General features: G+C 48.6%; 1 protein-coding gene across 1 annotated transcript in view; it reads left to right on the top strand.

Annotated features, from left to right (window-relative positions):
• The window catches only part of LOC144674182 (gamma-aminobutyric acid type B receptor subunit 2-like), a 585,472-nt gene that overhangs the window by 317,480 nt on the left and 252,323 nt on the right, over positions 1 to 15,669 (top strand). The window contains exon 7 of the mRNA XM_078535658.1: positions 5,303 to 5,363. Coding sequence (XP_078391784.1) covers positions 5,303 to 5,363 — 61 coding nt within the window. The remainder of the gene's footprint in view (positions 1 to 5,302; positions 5,364 to 15,669) is intronic.

Here is a 15,669-nt window from a genome sequence, read left to right on the forward strand (position 1 = left end):
CCCGTCGATGACAGGCCACATTTCCAGCTGTTGGACATCGGGAACTTCATTGATATACATCTGCATATCATTATATGCCCAGCTTGCTAGAATCATCCTTCCACACTGGATCATCCAAGCACGTCAGCCGGAAAACACGTTGGTGCAGAACACGTCTTGACAAGTGTGACATGTAGGATTCGGGACTTACCGCCAGGGCCTTGCTCATGTTGCGGACATCCGAGTAACAGAAGATGCTGGAGCCCGACAGTAACGGGATCCTTGAGGAACGTCGATGGCATGCTGGGTAGATTCTCATGGACATGGCTCTGCCATGAAGCAGCTCATGGAAGTTGGAAAGCCACTGTTGAGAGTCTGCTCATAATGGATGATCATCAAGGGGGTGTAGAGGATGGTCCAGCTGTGCTTAGGAGGGGAAAATATACTAGGTGCTGAGAGGGGGAGGTCCAGGTACGACTGGGAGAGGAAGATGTGTCGGCTGGGGGGCACGAGGTTGGAGAGGGAGGAACGAAGGCATTGGCGGGTGAGGGTGTGAGGTGGGGGGAGCAAAGGTGTCTGGGCTAAGGATGGAAGGGGTGGAACGAAGGTGTTGGAGAGGGTGAGGTTGGGACGGGGAGGAAGGGCACCAGGGGAAGGAAAGAGTCCAGAGAGAGGAAGGAGTCCAGGGGGAGAAAGGGGTCCAGGGGGAAGGAAGGAGTACAGAGAAGGGACGGAGTAAGGATGAAGGAAGGATTCCAGAGAGGGGAAGGAGTAAGGCTGACAGAAGAAGTAAGGGTGGAGGAAGGAGTCCGGAGAAGGGAACGAGTAAGAGTGGTGGAAGAAGTAAGGGTGGAGAGTCCAGTGGGTGAGTGAAGAGGAGGGAAGAAGCTCCAAGAGTGGAAGGAGTCTGGAGGGGGGATGTCCAGGTTAACATGCGAGGGAGGGCTCTGTTGAGTCCATGACTGCCTCCTAGGGAGCAAACTGAGGGTGGGTGTGGTAGGAGGGAATAGTGAGAATGACTGATGGCAGGGTCCGGTGGTAGAGTGGGAGGGGGAGGAGGAGGGTGCAACGGTAGAAGGGATGGTGAGAGAGGTTGGTGGGGACTGGGAGGCAGACATGGACCCTGGGTGGGAAGGAGGTCAGGAGTTTAATGTGGGTGGAGGTGGAATTTTCTGGATGGAAGGGAATGTGCACATTCACCTGGACATCCCCGAAAGAAAAGGGTTGTGGCTGGTAGGCGATGGTGGGGAGGTGGAAGGTGATGCCGGGGGTGGCAGGGGGTTGGGGGGGTGCGGTCAACAGTGATGGGGAAAAAAATGGGTGACTGGGGGAGGGGAAAGGGCAGGGGACCTGAAGAAAAATGTTAGACACACCATGCTTGCTAAGTCGAAAGTGAAACGAGAGTCGTGGTGGGTGAGATCAGGTGCTACATGGGAAAGTGATCATTGGGTGGGTGGAGATGCAGGTCAGCTCAGATAGACAACTGAAAGCGAACCCCAGCAGGCAGCAGTGAAAATGCTCAGGACATTGAGATGAGTGTTGTGCAGGAACGATGAGTGTGTGTGGAGAGTGCTTGCACCAGGCTCTGAAAGGTGCGCGCGCACACACACACACACACACACACATATATATTCACGCACTTACACACACACATATTCACACACTTACACACACACATATTCACACACTTACACACACACACACACTCACACACACACACACATTCACACACACACACACTTTCACACACACACACACCACCTCCAGAATCACCCTTGGGCCGGTTGGGTGCAGCTGAACTGCTAGTATATAGGGGGGCAGGGGAACGACTAACGAAGCCTGTAAATGAAGCTGAGAGATACTATTACACATTATTCAGTGAAAGTGAACATATTTTCAGAGTGTAAAGTGACAAAATGTATTTATCCATTGCAAACAACTGTGCTCAGAATGTCTTAACTTTTGAACGCTTTAGACTTCTAGGCGCTGCCCTGACATCCACAGCAGGGGTAGAGACAGCCTGAGCAATGGTTGGCCCTGTTGCCTCTGGAGAGCCAAGGCCTTGGGGGCCACTGCGCCATTTGGCTGTCCTCCTGTGGGCCAGCTGCTCCCTCTGCGGTGACAGAGTATGAGGTTGAGGGGGTCACAAATAAAGGGGACTCGGAGGGAGAGGACAGCCTCTGAGATTCCTGAGTTGATGACCCAGGGGTGTCCAGCTGCTGCTCTCCCTCCCTTCGGGTGTCCGAGGGTCCTGGCCTGACTCCTTGAGGGGAAAGAGCACCTGGGGGGGACATCGAGGTGCCCCTCCCTCTTGCGTTGCCACTGCAGGAACTTACCCAAGACTCTTGCGATGGAATGCAGGTCTGCGTGCATCTCCGCATTCTGCTGGACCAGGGTCTCCATGGCGTCCGCCAACCTCCCTATGGAAACCTCTATATGCACACATGTGGGCACCACTTTATCAGAGAGCAGGCGGACGCACTCCTCTGACTGGTGTGCCAGTCTGTTGAGGGCTTCCAACAGCTCTGCGTGATGTTCCCCCGCCTTCTGTTGACTATCCAGGATGAGTTGGAAGGCTGAATCCAGAGGCTCGTCATCTGACTTGGACCTCACAGATACCTCTTCCCTAGCGGTTCTCCGAGTGCCAACAAGGTTGGCTGAACCTGCCTTCTCCTCCTGTGGACATGTGTCTGTGCAGTGCCACCAGATTCTGAACCCAAGCCTGCTCTAGATCTAGGTCCCACTGAGATGTGTGTCTCTGTGCTGGTGGAGGGTGTGGGTAAGCGCTGTGATGGATCTTCCAGGCTACTTATTTCCAGCTCCTCAATGGAGGAGGTGTCCTCTTCACTGGAGGTGAGGACCTAGATGGAGCTGAGGAACTGGCTGGCTGAGGGTGTCGGTCGCTTGGCAGAGCTCGCTGTGAACCAAAGTAGAGATAATTAGTGCATGGCAGCAGAGTCAAAAGCAGGAGTTGCGCTGTTAGAGGGATGATGTGGTGCAGGATCCTCATGTGGTTGTTCACCGCCGACCTCACTGTCGCCACAGGCACAGTCCACACCCTCATCAGTCAGCGCGATAGCACGCTCCTCGAAGTGAGTGAGGGGCCTAATGTGTGCCACTCCACCCCCAGCCTGGGACCTCTCCCTGTTGTTGTGAGCCAACTTCTCCTGCATGAAAACAGATTGAAAGAATTTGAGCAGGACACATGGAATGTTTGTGTGGTGAGCGGAGCCATGGTTGGGATGAAGACGTGAGCTCGAGAGGAAATGGGCCCAATGGAGGTGTGAGGGTGTGTGTGAGCATTAGTGGTGTTGTCCCTTGAGGTGTGAGATCCCTGTGGGTGTGTAATGGGTTTGTGAGTATGTGAGCTGAGAGTGATGAGGTGGTTGACTTAGCCTGGCAGAACGGATAAGACCATTCATCCTGTGTTGGCACTGGGTAGCTGTCCTCTTTTGCAGTGCATTGGCACTGACCACTGCTGACACTGCCCCCCATGCTGGATTGGCGACCTTTCTTGCTGATCTTCATCCGGGTGGGGGTAGAGGACATCACGGCAGGCTTCCACTGCATTCAAAAGGCGCTCGAGGAACACGTCATTAAACCAAGGGGCTGCAGTTTTCTTGCTTTTTGGGGCCATGACTTCCATGTACAGTCCTGGTCTTGAAGCACTGAGAGTTGTGCGCACAGCTGCACTTTAAATATGGTGCCCAGTGTGATGAAGCAGCGAGGTGAAGGCATGGTGGGAAAATGAGAGCCTGCCTGGCATTGAAAGCTGTGATTCCCAGGAATGCATAATTAATGAGGTGCAATTGGGTTGATCTTATTAAAAGGTGTGAAAAGCCGCCATTGCGGCCGGCGGGTAACTCATCTATTTTCCTGCCCGCTACCACACTTAGTGCAAATCTGGGACATTTCCACCCATAAGATTAAGAGAGAGATAAAAGAGACAGTCAGAAAAAAAAAATGTTTTTTTAAACCTCCAACAGTGATTAACTTCTGAAGGAATGAAACACCTTACTTGTAGAATTAATTTTCAGGGCCAGAGAGGCTGTTTGGTAGTAATTATCAGTTATCATGCTATTACACATGTAATTACATTCAAATATCCCAAACTTAATTTTTTCTGCAGTCTTTAGCAAGACACTAGTAGGCAAGTACCCCTTGGATGCCTTTCAATGCTGAGCCTATCGGCAAGGACTGCTACATTACACCTATGGAGAAGCACAATATCTCTTACAGCACATGTGCAGACACCTGGGCGAAATTTTACAGCAGGGGATTTTACATTCCCACCGAAGCCAATGAGGTTTAGAATGTCTCACCATATTTTACGACCCCGTCCCTGCCGAAACAGGGCCGTAAAATTCTGCCACAGAAGTTGCTTTCCAATTTAATCTATACTAATGGTAAGTACTGTCACCCTCAAAGTGATTAACCATGCAAAATCTGGGCCAATACTCTTCTCCATAACTCATCTAAGCTTGCATCCGCTGGAGCTTGGAAGAGTAAGGTGGCTTGATTGAAACATATAAGATCCTGAAGGGTCCTGACAGGGTAGATGTGAAGAGGATGTTTCCTCTTGTAGGAGAATCTAGAACTAGTGGTCAATGTTTAAAAATATGGGGTCGCCCATTTAAAACAAAGATGAGGCGAATTTTTTTCATTTAGAGGGTTGTGAGTCTTTGGGACTCTCTTCCTGAAAAGGTGGTGGAAGAAGAGTATTTCAATATTTTTAAGGCAGAATTGGATAGATAATTGGTAAGCAAGGCAGTGATAGGTTATTGGGGGTAGGCGAGATGCAGATTTCAGGTTACTATCAGATTAGCCACGATCTTATTAAATGGCGGAGCAGGCTCGAGGGGCTGAATGGCCGGCTGCTACTCCTTGTTCGTATGTTCACATATTCGTCTAGCAGGCAGTAATGCATAAGCAAATCATATTGTCAGTCAAAGGAAGTCTGCACTGAAGTTCATGAAGGTGAACCTGGCTCGATTTTTCTTTTAAGTTATTGTCATGACAATGTGAGTGATGTTCTCGTTTATTTCGCCACAACCGTATTCAATTCCGAATGTTTTGAAATTTGCTGGTTGTAAATCTGCCTTGCTTGCTGGATTGCTTATAAATTCATTCTCCTTTGGACTTGTTTGTGTTGAAGGGATGTTGTGGCTTATGAAAAAAATGGGGATTTTTTGGGTCAAAAGAGATACATTAAATCCATATTAAAACATATTGGATGACGGATTTATTTTTCTTAACTTCCAGATCCTTGTTACATTTTGACATCCTCTCCCTTTTTAAAACTATTTTGTCATTTTGTTGACAGGGGCAAGTTGTGTTTAGAAATGGAGAGCGAATGGGAACCATCATATTCTCACAGTTTCAAGGTAAGCTGGCATTTGTGAACAGTTTATTATGCTTTCCCTGATAACTTTTTCCAAGATTGTTGTCGCTTCGGGGCTCCATCTATTATTTGAACATTTTCTACAATTGTGAAGGCCCACATCTGTGGCAGCTTCACCTAGGCCCATGGCTTCCGCTTCTATGCTCACTATGCCCGCCATTGCCAGGCACTAGGGCCTTAAAACAAACTGAGCTTTAATTTTGTAGCAATTCATGTAAAAATTATCACCCATCTGGACTTTTTCCTTAAGTCCCAAAGTGAATTCTCCACTTGTCAGGACAAATTACCTTCCATCAGGCTTGGCTTTCATTTATCATTATGTTTATATGGAGGACATATGAGGACAAGAAACCTGACTAATGGTACGAACACAAAGGGCTCCATTATACTGGCCAAAATCAAGCAGTATAATGGAGAAAATCAAGATAAGCAGGTCGGAAAAAGTGCCCTGACACTACATCTTTCACTAGTCTCGGATCTCCTCCCCCCATTTCCAGTAGAGACACATACTACTTCATCGCTTGTAAACAATGGTGAGGATATAAATGGAAACCTGCCTGGTTTCCCTGCCTTTTTGACACTTTTAATCCAAGATTTGGCACTTAGATACATAATTGTCATACTGCAGTGCTCGGGACTCAAGATATACACGAGAGAGGGGATGTTTGAAATTTTGCACTGCGGCAATAAAATATATCTCTGACACAAAAACAGAATTACCTGGAAAAGCTCAGCAGGTCTGGCAGCATCGGTGGAGAAGAAAACAGTGGACGTTTTGAGTCCTCATGACCCTTCGGCAGAACTGAAATATAGTTAGGAGAGAGGTGAAATATAAGCTGGTCTAAGGTGGGGGGCGGGGGGAGAGAGAAGTTGAGGGTGGGGTGGTTGTAGGGATAAGCAAGCAGTGATAGGAGCAGAAAATCAAAAGATGTCACAGACAAAAGGATCAAAGAGGTGTTGAAGGTGGTGATATTATCTAAGAAAAGTGCTAATTAAGAATGGATGGCAGGATACTCAAGGTACAGGTCTAGTGGGGGTGGGGTGGAGAGACTAACAAAGTATTAGTTGTAGATTTAAAAATAATGGAAATAGGTGGGAAAAGAAGAATCTATATAAATTATTGAAAAAAAAGGGAGGGGGAAGAAACGGGGTGGGGATGGGGGGAGGGGGAGTTTAAGATCTAAAGTTGTTGAATTCAATATTCAGCCCGGAAGGCTGTAAAGTGCCTAGTCGGAAGATGAGGTGCTGTTCCTCCAGTTTGTGTTCGGCTTCACTGGAACAATGCAGCAAGCCAAGGACAGACATGTGGGCAAGAGAACAGGGTGGAGTGTTAAAATGGCAAGCGACAGGGATGTTTGGGTCTTTCTTGCGGACAGACCGCAGGTGTTCTGCAAAGTGGTCGCCCAGTTTGCGTTTGGTCTCTCCAATGTAGAGGAGATCGCATTGGGAGCAACGAATGCAGTAGACTAAGTTAGGGGAAATGCAAGTGAAATGCTGCTTCACTTGAAAGGAGTGTTTGGGCCCTTGGACGGTGAGGAGAGAGGAAGTGAAGGGGCAGGTGTTGCATCTTCTGCGTGGGCATGGGGAGGTGCCATAGGTGGGGGTTGAGGAGTAGGGGGTGAAGGAGGAGTGGACCAGGGTGTCCCGGAGGGAACGATCCCTACGGAATGCCGCCAGGGGGGGTGAAGGGAAGATGTGTTTGGTGGTGGCATCATGCTGGAGTTGGCGGAAATGGCGGAGGATGATCCTTTGAATGCGGAGGCTGGTGGGGTGATAAGTGAGGACAAGGGGGACCCTATCATGTTTCTGGGAAGGAGGAGAAGGCGTGAGGGCGGATGCGCGGGATATGGGCCAGACAAGGTTGAGGACCCTGTCAACGACCGTGGGTGGAAAACCTCGGTTAAGGAAGAAGGAGGACATGTCAGAGGAGCTGTTTTTGAAGGTAGCGTCATCAGAACAGATGCGACGGAGGCGAAGGAACTGAGAGAATGGGATGGAGTCCTTACAGGAAGCGGGGTGTGAGGAGCTGTAGTCGAGGTATATATCTGTATATATATCTCTGGTTAGTCTTAATGCCATATTCAAAAAGAATTAAAAACCACCTCTGCTTCAATGATTCCACTGCCTACCTTGCCTTGTTGCCAAATTGTACTAACGTTACCATGGAAATTGTTTGTGCCACAGTACAGGATTGCCATAAATGAGATGATTACACTTCATAGGTGGTTACTACCAGGTAAAACCACACAAACTGAAGTAATTAAAGCCCAATTTCTTTCACTATCAGCTGAGCTATAAGACTTTACTAAATATGTTGGAGTATTTGGAAGGGGATTTGTCATATCGACAGGAATACACAGGCCTTCAAGCTCACTTACTTACTACTCAGTAGCCTGACGTAAGCGATCATGAGCTCCTACCCCCTTATCTGAAGTTTGGTGATTTCTTGGTGCGCTGTGCTGGCCATGTCTGACATTTATTTTCTTTTGACCAACTAGAAGCAAGAGGTTACTCAGGTTATTTCAGTAATCTTCTGTTAAAATTTATAAGGCTTATGGATTTAATAGAAGGCTTAAATTAATACTGTGGGTGCTCAGACAAACCAGATAGCAAAATAAAACACACAAATCCTACAGGATAAAAATAATCCAGGGAAAAGGGAATAAGAAAGATGAGAACATATATTAAAGCCACTTGGCCATTCACTAAGGCCCCAGTGGCAGCTTGTCACTTTTAGCCATGTTTGTATTTTGGTACAAATGGATATCTCGGGTATGTGAGGAGAGACAAAGATCTTGCACCTCTGACTTATCTATTGCTACTGGGTTTGTGAATACTGCAGGATAAGCCGATATTATGAAAGATTGCCGGAACTTGTGATTCACTTGCAGTTATTAAAAATTCAATGCTTGTAATTCATGTGAAAAATTTAAACATAGCTTTCTACATGTTTAAATTTCTTGCGTAGATTGCAGTCAGGACTCCCAAGACAATCACAATTTGCTGGTGCAAATCTATTATTTTATAATAACCAAAAACAACTGAAAGAAAGTGTACTCATTTATAGCTGCCCTCAGAAGGCTGCTAGGAACTTTTAGTGTTACTCCGATGAAATTGTTGAACAGAAGGATTGATGGAAGGATTAGACTCGGCACTGAGATGTTATACCTCAGCACTCCCAGCCTGCCTAAAACTACAAACAACTTCAATCAGGAGGCCAGTCATATGGGCAGATTTTTTTTTATTTCAAAGAATCAATATCTCTGCTTTTTCTTGTTAGATATTGTAATATTTTCATTTATTTCACAACCATTTCCTTATCACATACATGCAGTTTATCTGTAAAGCTCATCTGAGTCCTCATTTAAAATAAACAATAAAGAAAGGAGGTGAGAAAATCCATTGATGTGCAATCTCAGTCGTTACACCAGGATTGCACCCATCATGGAATTCTGCTGTTGAAGTAGGCTGGGAGAGGGACCTTGAGGAATGGAACTTCAGTGCTTTATGGCTACATCAGTAGAGGGTAGTGTTTGCAGGCTCCCTCCTAATTCCCGGAAGTACAATCTGTCTGTCCCCGTCACCTTTCATTCCCCCATTATCACAGGCCAGGCCCAACCCTGACCCTGATTTGAACCCCAGGGCAATCCCCACTTCTTTATCTGTATGTCTACAGTAAATTGGAATTGATTTTCTTTTTTAATCCATGGATCTTGCTACATTTACTCAGATATTAGGCAATTTAAAGCACATCTGGTTTGCAGCGGCAGCAAGCTGCATTTAGGATTGGTTTGTGATGAAGACCCAAGGAAAAATCTACCACAACCTAAAATAAAACATATGATAGTGGATTAACATTACAATGATCAATGGTACCTCATGCAGAAAGTGAAATAATTTCGAATGTGTGAATCTCATTTTTTAAAAAGAAACGACATAGCTGAATGGAGGTGTGAGCAGATGGCTTTCAAAATGATCTGCCATGGAGCAAAAAAATGGACGCATCAAAAGCTGGTAACAGTAGCATGCTGCTCATGAGGCATGGAGAGCATCTGCTGTTGCTCAGTACTGATTGTGAACACTTTTTATCTTTTGCCAATGTTACCTTTTAAATGTTTAGCAAATTCAACTTGGCTGCAGGACTTGGTATCGGCAGTATATTGTTTTTGTATTACGATGAGTGGTGCAAAACTCAAATACCAATTACATAATTTGCTCACCAATCCCTGCTAAACTGGTACTTTGATCTGCTTATGTAGGAAAGAATCATGTTAGAATAAGGAGGTGGATCCCCATCCCAGACTTAATCTGTTTAAATTGTGAAGTGCTACTCGTTCTTCCTTTCCCTGTAGGTGATTTTAATGTGAAATGTTTCACATTTAGGATCAACTTTCCTCCCTGACCCTCCATCTGACCTAGGATTAGGAAGGGTGCTTCTTAAATGCACTGCACCTGGATCTGTTCATATTTCCAGGTGCTGAAGTTTAAAGTGAATATTAAGCCTCGCAACAGGAGAAATGGAAACCCTTACTTCGATGAAGAGGTGATAGAATTCGTGCTACATCAAGTGCAGCTCAGGAGGCACCATCTTTTTCTGTATGTGTGTTGGGTCAAATGTAGGACTTTATTTCCACCTTCCCCTGGAGGATCAATACCCTGCACTACACATTTTCCATCACCTCCCTTGCCAAGCATCCTTTCCAGCCAATAGCTCAACAGAACAACTCCCTGAAAACTGCTTCCACGATCAGCATGTTTGAGCTGTATGGTTCTGTCTTTGAGTGGTCTCTCTTGGTACTGTAATTAATGGTAAGTAAGCAATACATGCTTTTGTAGCAGAAAACAGCACATAACGAGGGAGACATTGGAGGGGAACTGGCCACTGCACCCTTTGATTTCTTTTGAGCAGTAGGGCCAACAATAAATCCAGGACAGAATTGGACGAGTAAAACAGAAGAATAGGCCTGAATTTTTCAGAATGAGGGCTCTCTTCATGTTCAGAAACTGAACTGGATTAGCCAGATAAATATTGTGGCTACAAGAGCAGGTCAGAGGCTGGGAATCCTGTGGTGAGTAACTCACCTCTTTTAACTCCCCAAAGCCTGTCCACTATCTACAAGGCACAAGTCAGGAGTGTGATGGAATACTCCCCACTTACCTGGATGAGTGCAGCTCCCACAACACTCAAGAAGCTTGACACCATCCAGGGCAAAGCAGCCCACTTGATCGGCACCACATCCACAAACATTCACTCCCTCCGCCACTGACGCACAGTAGCAGCAGTGTGTACCATCTACAAGATGCACTACAAGAATTCAACAAGGCTCCTTAGACAGCACCTTCCAAAACCATGACCAGTACCATCTAGAAGGACAAGGGCAGCAGACATATGGGAACACCACCACCTGGAAGTTCCCCTCCAAGGCACTCACCACCTTGACTTGAAAATATATTGCCGTTCCTTCAGTGTTGCTGGGTCAGATTTCTAGTTGCTGCCCTGACATCTGCATCAGGGGTGGAGACAGCCTATGCAATAGTTGGCCTTGTTGCCTCTGATAACTTCGGTGTGGGCCCTCTGGAGAGGCGAGGCCTTGGGGGCCCAGGTTGCTTTGGCTGCCCATCTGTGGGCCAGCTGCTCCTTCTGCAGTGACAGAAGACAAAGTTGAGAGGGTAACAGGCAAAGGGGACTCAGAGGGAGAGGACAGCCTCTGAGATGACCCAGGGCTGTCCAGCTGTCACTTCTCCTCCCTTTGGATGCCTGAGGGCCATGGCCTGACTCCTTGAGCGGAAGAAAGACCTGAAGGGATGTCAAGGTGGCCCATTTCCCTCTCGCCTTCCCACTGCATGAACTCACTCATGGTTACTGTGATGGATTGCAGGTCTACACGCATCTCCGCGTTCTGCTGGACCAGGGGTTCCATAGCTACCGCCATCGTCCGCATGAGACCTTCATATGCACACATATGGGCACCACTTCATCAGAAAGCAGGTGGACACACTCCTCCAACTCGCGAGCCACTCTGTTGAGGGCTTCCAACAGCTCTGAGTGATGTTTCCCTGCCTTCTGCTGACTCTCCAGGATGAGTTGAAAGTCCAAATCCAGAGGCTCGTCAACTGACTCGGACCCCACAGAGGCCTCTTCCCCAGCAGTCCTCCGAGTGCCGGGGGGATCGGCTGAACCTGCCTCCTCCTGCTGCGGACACATGTCTGTGCGGTGACCACCAAATTGTGAACCCGAGGCTGCACTAGATCGAGGTGTGTGTCTCTGCGCTGGTGCAGGGTATGGGTAAGCGCTGTGATGGGTCTTCCAGGCTGCTTATTTCCAGCTCTTCAATGGAGAAGGAGTTCTTTTGGCTGGAGGTGAGAGCCTGGATGAAGCTGATGGACTGGCTGGCTGAGTGTGTCAGTCGCTTAGAAGAGGTCCCTTTGAACCAAAATAGAGATAATTAATGCATATCAGCAGAGTCAAAAGCAGAAGGGAGAGCACTCACAGCCTCATTGGGGGAGGGATGATGTGGTGTAGGATCCTCATGTGGGTGTCTGCCACCGACCTCACCATCACCGCAGGCACAGTCCACATTGATCAGTCAGCGTGATGGCACACTCCTCAAAGTGAGTGAGGGGCCTAACGTGGGCTACTCCACCCCCGGTCTGGGGCCTCTCCTGGCTGTTGTGAGCCAGCTTCTCCTGCATGAAAACATATGGAGAGAGCGTGAGCAGGACACATGGCACTGCGTGGAATGTTTGTGTGGTGAGCAGAGCCATGGACAGCACGAGAATGTGAGCTTGCGAGGATATGAGCCTGATGGATATGTGAGGGTGTGTGAGAGTTAGTGATGTTGTCCCTTGAGGTGTCAGATCCCTGTGGTTGTGTGATGGGTTTGTGAGCATCTGAGTTGAGAGTGATGAGGTGGTTGACTTACCCTGGCAGAACGGATGAAACCACTCATCCTTTTCTGCACTGGGTAGCTGTCCTCTTTTGCAGTGCATTGGTGCTGACCACCCTGCCACCTCTCCCCATGCTGGATTGGGGACCTTGCTTGCTGGTCTTCACCCAGAGTGGGTGTAGAGGACATCACGGCAGGCCTCCACTGCATCCAAAAGGTGCTCAAGGAATGCATAATTAAACCAAGGACCTGTAGTCTTCTTGCCTTTCAGGGCCATGTCTTCTTTGCAGCAGTCGTGGGCTGGAAGCACTGAGAGGTGTACGCACGGCTGCACTTTAAATATGTCTCCCAACATGATGAAGCAGCGAGGTGATGGCATGGTGGGCGAATAAAAGCCTGTCTGCCATTGTAACGGCGTGTTTCTTGGGAATGCATATTTAATGAGGTGGGTTTGGGATGATACAGCGTGAAAAGCCACCACTGCGGCCGGTGGGTAATAAGTCCTTTTTCCCGCCCACTGCCACACTTAGTGCAAGTCTGGGACCATTCCACCCCACGTCCCAGGAACCGTAGGGCAAGAGAAGTGCCCGGGTTTCCAGAGCTGGGAGGTCACCGGTGGGGGTGATTGGGGTCTTGGGGGAGAGGCTGGGGGCAGGGGGGAGGGTGGTCTGGAGGTCAGCAGGTGTTAAGGGGAGGGTGCCCCCCAGTCAGAATGGGGCTTCTGATGGAGATGCACCCATTCCCCACCTTCCCACCCAAGATCTAACTTGCTTTATTTTCGGGTTTCCCTGATGGATATGCAGTGGTCCCACCAGACTAAAAATTGATGCTCGGCACAAAACGTCCCTTAAGTGGCCATTAATTGGCCACTTCAGGGCCTCAACTGGGGCAAGGATGGGCTTCCCATCCCAGACTTTGCCCACCCCAGCGTAAAACCGCTGCATGGTCAGGTCGGGCGGGAAATCGGAGGGAATCCTGTCCCTGCTCCCCGTCCCAGAAAAATCCCAGAGGGAAACTTTAAACAACTGTCATAACCTATATTTTTCAACTGATGGTCCCAACCGAAAAGGTGAGAGCTACAGTGAATCAGGAACCCTATAGAATCTGCAGCCATTTTTGCTTTGGCTCTTTAATGAGCAATAGCATTAGTACCCTGCTTCTGGGTTTCCTGACCAATCATTGCGTGTGAGTGGGAGGGTGGACCAAATCTGTCAGATTTCTATTTTAGCGAACACCAAGGGTCAGAATGAGTCAGAAAGGCTGAACTGGACAAGGATTCCTGAGGCTGTAGCAAACATAGGAAGGGGAAAGAGAATGCTGCTGGATCTGAGGCACTGCAGTGAGGTGATCTTTCCCAAGGAGCAGGAGGCCAGCCTCTCAAAGCAAGCAGATATGCATGGAAGAGGCCAAGGAATCCAGCAGCAGGAGTGAGCTCCATCCAACCTGGAGACAGTGCACAAGAGGATCCAGGACCTCAGAGGGCAGGAAAATGAGTGACATAACACTTTCAGGTGCAAAGCCCCACACTCTGAGCATCCCGTCTTTGACTATACGCTTCAGGCCAACACACCTTGCAGCTCCAATCATCCCTCTCTCTCCAGGCACCTCCTCCCATCCCTGCCTGTGCAGCCAGTGCTCACCCTCATCCATGTCTCACACCTATGCCTCACAGTCACCCTCCACAAATGTTGCCCTTGCCTCCTACCCACAAAATCCATTATGGACACTCACACTTCTCTGTTTCTCTCCTTGTAGGAGAGCAGAGCACAAAACCCTGGGGAGAGGCAGAGACCTAGCAGGGGGACATGTGTGTGGGGGTGGCCCTCCAGTATCAGTCACGGAGCTTTTCAGACCCTCAAGTCCGTTCCACCATTCAATCATATGATCAGCCTTGGAATGAGTGGCAGCATTAGGCACATCGGCAAAACAGCCCCATATAAAGGTATGTCAGAATCCAACATGATAATCTTTATATGTCTACTGTTTCTTGAGCATGCTGCAATACAATCTGCAACTCCATTCCCAGCTTGGACAGGATGTCTGTCAAATAGAGAACATGATTGAAAAGCACTTGAATAGCTTCACTGTTGCCTTGCGTCTGCTGATGCAAAGATCGACAGGCAGTGTCATGGAAACCAGGGCCTGAATCTCGCGTTCCAAGGTTTGGCACGTGCCCGAACCGAACACATGTAAAATTGCGCGAAATGACATCAGGCGTGCGTCCCACTGTGCACTGGTGCAATATTGAGGGCAGCGTGTACGCAGGGGAGTCAGAGCAGCACCCACCGATAATTAAAGGGCCAATTAAGGTCATTAAAAAGCCTATTGCCCACGATTTTATGTTGTCTGTGTGATTCTTAGCTTGTCGCACGGGCAAAGTGGTTGGGCACGAATCACATTTCAATCATTTCCTCCTCCACGGGCGGGATAAAAGGCTCCAGGAGCAGCAGCACTTTCTCTGTCATTGCCAGTTTCTTGGCATCTCGTTTGATTGCCAAGCCTGCCTTTCAGCATCTCAGGTCCTCATCTTCCCTGGAATGTTCCCCTGAGTTTTACAGCACAGAGCTCCTTCACTTTCAAGGCACTGCTCCTCTGCACTCCACCTAATGGGGCTAGTGTATTCCACTGGTGGAACCTCCTCTGAAGAGGAAGAGAGGGGCAGGAGGGAGAGAAGGCCAGGTGAGTGAGGGCAGTATCCCAGTGACAGATCTTTAAGAGGAGGCACGGGCTCAGTTGGTGCAAGGCCAGCAGGGAGGCCAAGGTGGGAGGGCACGCCAAAGACACCACTACCCAGCGGCTAGAGTGATCAGGCAGCCATACTTTCATAAACCTGCTGCACCTGGCACCCATCCACACCATCCAGCCAACTCAGCCCAGTTAAATCAAATAAATGTTTATGTTACTTCACATGAACAAACAAAGAACAAACAGAATGTCCATCCCTAACTCAAATGGCAAAATTATTAATGCAAATAATGTCACCCGTGACACGCCCCTGTTGTGCCTTCAACTTAGTCTGCAGGTGCTGTGTCTTGGTTACACCCCCCCCCCCCCCCCCCCCCTCGCTGACAGTGGTGTTGGAGACAGTCTGCTGACTCTGCTGTCCTGATGACCTTGGCGGTCGTCTTCTGGCCGCTAGCGCCTAAGTAGTCTCCACCTGGGAGGGTGCATCCAGTTTCATGGCTGGGCACCCCTCAGTCATCGCTGCATCATCAGATGCAGCAGCCACTCGCAGAGGGGTAGAGGAGCCAGTGCCTTCATCTAGAGCGCCCTGAGAGTGCCCATAGACACGACAGGCAGCTCGTCTGTCAGTGTCAGGTGCATTTGCACCTCCCTGCTCACCATTGATGGATGGGGAACTAGCAGGGAGACTAGGTGCCTCATCCATCTCTCACAATGGCA

Source organism: Cetorhinus maximus, chromosome 3 (assembly GCF_964194155.1).
Source record: "Cetorhinus maximus chromosome 3, sCetMax3.hap1.1, whole genome shotgun sequence".
Classification (NCBI taxonomy): Eukaryota; Metazoa; Chordata; class Chondrichthyes; order Lamniformes; family Cetorhinidae; genus Cetorhinus; species Cetorhinus maximus.